Source organism: Sinocyclocheilus grahami, unplaced genomic scaffold, assembly GCF_001515645.1.
Source record: "Sinocyclocheilus grahami isolate Dianchi unplaced genomic scaffold, SAMN03320097.WGS_v1.1 scaffold72.1, whole genome shotgun sequence".
Classification (NCBI taxonomy): Eukaryota; Metazoa; Chordata; class Actinopteri; order Cypriniformes; family Cyprinidae; genus Sinocyclocheilus; species Sinocyclocheilus grahami.
In genome coordinates this window covers 867-5,985 of record NW_015505251.1, presented here as the reverse complement: position 1 = coordinate 5,985, position 5,119 = coordinate 867, and the positions used below count along the sequence as shown (strand labels likewise).

At 33.3% G+C, this 5,119-nt stretch overlaps 1 protein-coding gene across 1 annotated transcript in view; it reads right to left on the bottom strand.

Moving 5' to 3' along the window:
- Window positions 1–2,205, bottom strand: part of LOC107585599 (glutamate receptor ionotropic, kainate 4-like) — a gene marked incomplete at its 5' end in the record, with an annotated part of 199,736 nt that extends 197,531 nt beyond the window's left edge. Inside the window, one exon of the mRNA XM_016272688.1 lies at window positions 2,071–2,205. Coding sequence (XP_016128174.1) covers window positions 2,071–2,205 — 135 coding nt within the window. The remainder of the gene's footprint in view (window positions 1–2,070) is intronic.
- Window positions 2,206–5,119: the final 2,914 nt, after the last annotated feature.

Below are 5,119 nucleotides of genomic sequence, written 5' to 3'. Positions count from 1 at the left end.
AAATGGAAAGCACAGAATTTGGGCCCTAAGAATGTAATTTTTGTTAAACTTTTAATAGGCCTAAATTGCTGTTAAATTAAACAAGTTTCATGATTTTAATTAATTAGACATGTTTTTTGTTAAAATGTAATATAGTCATCCAGAAAAATTTAAATGAAAAAAAAAAAAAAACTGAATCCAGAAAAATTTAAATCTTAAATTTAAATAAATCATGCATATTGTGCATATTATATAGGGCCTATTTTAATTTTTTTAAATGGCGCTCACTCGTTTTGGTGAAAGACCCAAGAAGGACACTTTCCACACAGGCACACTTCATGTTTGGTTAAAATAATCCTTAAGCATGTAAATTTATAATTTCCTTCAGTTTAATTTAAATGTGCAATTAAAATAAATATAAAAATAAATGTATATTTTAAAGTTTAGAATTAGACAGCCTTGCATTGTGTAGACAATTGCATAGTGAAAATTACCCCAACGCACCACCTAGTGTCCAACCTACTTTAATACTATGATAACCTGTTTAAATATGAACAAGGTTACAACATTAAAGAAATCCTTTATTTATAACATGTACATGAAAAATCTAAAAGATTCGACACAACTATGAGGCACGGTCGTACAGCAGCGAGCAACAGTGAAAGAAACCTCAAGGTTGTAAATGTGTGAAATTGTATAGGGCCCCATTCCTGTATTTTGCCTGTGGCCCCCAAATCACTAAATCCGCCCCTGTTGGCGATACAACATGGTGTTTCGAAATCTGTTGAGAGCGATGTAACCACTTTAAAGAGCCAAAGACTGTTTAAAATGTTGCAATACCTTTAGAAGATATTTTGAAGAATGTTGGTAACCAAACAGATTCGATTCCCATTGACTTCCACTGTATGGTCAAAAAATACAACGTAAGTCAATGGGGACCAAAACAACATCGGATCCCATTTTCTTTCTATGTATGGAAAGGGAAAAAAAAGATACAGATCATGTAATTTGTAATGTTGTAATAATGTATGGAAAAAGGTTTTTTATTTATTTTATTTTTTTAACATATATGCATGGCATGCATTTTTAAAATGATCTTCTTTTGTTTTCCACAGAAGAATGAAAGTCATATAGGCTACATTTGAACTGACATGTCAGAAATGTTTATTTTTGAGTGAACTATCCCTTTAAGATACTTTCTCAGTTCCATTTTACTGTGAAGAGACAATTACAACGAGGTCGAAAAGTCGCAAAAAAAAAAAGGCTTAAAAATGAACATGAATTTCAGAATGTCTTACTCTTTGACAAGATGCATAAACTCCACAACTTTGTAAGAAACTTGATGGTCATGTGGATCAAGCATGTTTTTAAAATGATCCAAAAAAGCATCTTGTGATTCAACAAAAGCATGAAACATCTAACCATCTAACATCTAACCAACTGCACAGAGTCACATGATCAATGCCACTCATTTACATTCAATTGACCTAATGTCAAATAAAATCTGAAAAACTTCCTTAAATCCAGAAACCTACATTTTTTTTTAAGAGTATTTATTTCAAGGTTTCATTTTTCTTTTTTATTCTAGATTTTCATTGTGTCCTAAAATCTGTACAAAATCCAATGATCACGGTCACAAATTTTCTTAATCAATTAACAATGTAAAAACTAAAACCTTCCTATATTTTAATGTGGACTCCACTGTACAAGTAAGCCAATTGTAGGCTGATTTACCTGAAAAGTGAACTGAGTAGGTATCTTTATATAGAGAGTGAGCTCTGAGTCAGACACAATCTGTTTCAACGCAGCTTCCTCCACAGTGTTACAACACCAGAAACCGTTAATTTTTTCAACTAGCCTTTGTTTACAACATCAACATAAAACAAGCAGCGCTCACATGCTCATCCTCCTTTTCCAGTGTGTTAATTCTGGGAGTTACAGTCCGCCTTAAGGCAACAAATCTGGTGTGAAACCCCATCACTTTAATTAACAGTGATTACAAATTACACCGTTCAGCGTAAGAACTAACGAGAGATACAGGCCATAGATAGTGATGTGCTTTACAGCTTGAAAGCGGCAGACATTACTCACCTATTCTGAATGAGAGCGGGCCACTGGTGGCGTTTCTCACCCACATGGCTAAGAAGAGCAGAAGCGCCCAGGCTGCGAGCATCTTCTTTGACTCCTCATGGGTCCAGCCCTGGGGGTCCCCCTTCACACAGCCACCTGCCACACCAAACACAACAGCAACACTTCAGAAGAATAGAAAGTATGCTTTTCAATCAAAGGAGTTACATGCGCATATGCTACAATAGCTTGTTGGTGCCAAAATAAATCAAGTTTATTTCATTGTGGTAAGCATTGCTAAACTTATTTTGGTCCCTAAGGACACTGTAATTGGGTATTCTTTTCTAACTTAGAAAATAAACTTTCTTAAAACATTTTTTCTTACACTTTGTCAACAAAAATGTCCAAAAGTGTCTAAGAATACATTACAGGAGAACTCTGTCATAATTATTCCCACCATTTCTATTTCAACCATATATCTCAAATGATTTATTGTGGTTTATAGCAGTCTGTGGTGGAAATGACAGCTCTGGAAAATAAATTTTTGGATTAAATAATGTTTCCATTTCCATTTTTATATATTTAATCATAGACAATACACATAAATAATACATAAAAGCAATGCAAAATGTGGTGGCTAATTTTCATCCCAGGGCAGTAAAGTAAAGTAAAGTAAAGTAAAGTAAAGTAAAGTAAAGTAAAGTAAAGTAAAGTAAAGTAAAGTAAAGTAAAGTAAAGTAAAGTAAAGTAAAGTAAAGTAAAGTAAAGTAAAGTAAAGTAAAGTAAAGTAAAGTAAAGTAAAGTAAAGTAAAGTAAAGTAAAGTAAAGTAAAGTAAAGTAAAGTAAAGTAAAGTAAAGTGTGACCCTGGACCACAAAACCAGTCTTAAGTCGCTGGGGTATATTTGTTGTAATAGCCAAAAATACATTGTATGGGTCAACATTATCGATTTTTCCTTTATTCCAAAAATCATTAGGATATTACGTAAAGATCATGTTCCATGAAGATATTTTGTAAATTTCCTTATGTAAATATATTAAAACTTAATAAATTTAGTGCTTCATTTTGACAACTTTAAAGGCGATTTTCTCAATATTTTGATTTTTTTTGCACCCTCAGATTCCTAGTTCATAGTTGTATCTCGGCCAAATATTGTCCTATCCTAACAAACCATACATCAATGGAAAACTTATTTATTTAGCTTTTGATGTATTTTATTTGTGATGTATAAATTGACCCTTATGACTGGTTTTGTGGTCCAGGGTCAAAAATAAAGTAAAATAAAATAAAAAATAACCTCTAATTGAGGTTAATGTCATAGTTAGCATTTACACATGGTAAATACGCACAATTAAATAACATTTTCACACTTTTTGCATAAATGAATCCACAAATGAAATTATCCACATTATTTTCTGATTATTTCATTCTTTGTTTAGATTATCACAGTTTTACCTGACAATTGTAAAAAATTGAATTTCCATATAGGAAGTCAGAGTCTGGGACAATGGTGAAACAGTAAAATCTATACAAAAAAGCATTCTAGAGAGAGAGAAAAAAGCAAAAATAAACAAAGCATAGAGATGTGTTTACAAAATGGTTATAATGTGACCACTACATAACAAAAATGTGAAATGTATTAGTAAAAAAAAAAATCAACCCTTCGAACATAAAAGTCTTCGAAGTTGAAGAAACGCTTTATCATAACAAACTCTTCTGGAAATGATAATGGTTTTCTTCACCTAAATAGAATGTTCCTAGTAAATTACCCAAAAAATGACTAAACGAGAACCATATACAGTAATTGCCTTTGCTGGCAATTCCAAATGTTTCATGAAATAAATTCAGCTTCTGTAAAACAATTTCATATCTCATGCTGCTGTACTGTTTGTTAAACTCACAGCTGCTTATTACCACAGTAGAGACAGACAACGTAACAAGAGTATCTCCGCGTCTAATTGCAGTTATGATTCATGTTGCTACAAACATATGTTTCATATCAGCTGCATTATCCACATATAATTAAAAAGAACAATCAGATGAGCAACTTGAATCAGACAATACTGATACTTATCCCATTCACAAAAGAGCAGTATAGATTTTTTTATTTATACAAGTTTAACATCTATTCAAGAGAGTTATGACAAGAATACATTGGGATGTAAAATGCTTTGCTTACTTTAGAAGAAAAACATAAATCACATATATTCATTTTTAGGGATGCACCGATACCGATAGATAGAGAGCACTGAGTGGATTGAGCACGCAGCTGCACAGATGCGCAAGCTTGTCGAGTGAATATCTTACAGACATCACTGGAAAGTCTGTAGTTCGGTCGGATATGTCAAAAGCAAGTAAGTAAAACAATGCACAAGTTACTTAAGTTATTTGACGGTAAGGAAAGAGAGAGAGAGAGCAAGAGAGAGAGAGTCCGAGAGCGCGCACTTCTGTTGCATGATCTTGATTGCTGCTTGCTCCATTAGTGCATGCATTTGGATTAAAACTAAATCGTAAATATAAAACAAACAAAAATTATAGGGGCATTCACTATAAACAGCATTTATTTTAAACATCAAGCATACACAACTTTATTTAAAGCAGAAGTGAAACTAGCAGACTAGGCTGTAAGTGTCTCTCTCATTCTGCACCAATGCAAACGTGTGCGCGCTGCGTATGTCCATGTACACTGCGCGTGATGCAAATTACATCACCAAAATAGTACGCGTGCACTCATATAATGTATAACGAGTGGTTCCCTGCATTATTTTAGGAAAACGTTTTGTGATTACAGTATATTGAGCTGCTGCAATGGAGCCATTAAAATGAACAGTGAAAGTAACAAAAGCTTATACAATACATTTTAACAGGTATAAATAAGTGTGGAAATAACTGGAGGTAATATCTGTTTGATAAATGAAGCCAACTAACATGATTCATATTATTATTATTATTATTATTATTATTATTATCAGGGGAGCCGCTGCGGTTTCTGGGCCCCCTGGACAGCATATTCACTTGGGCCCCCGGTGGGGGGTGGGTGCATTTCAGACCGATTTTTTTCAGGCCAATTTTCA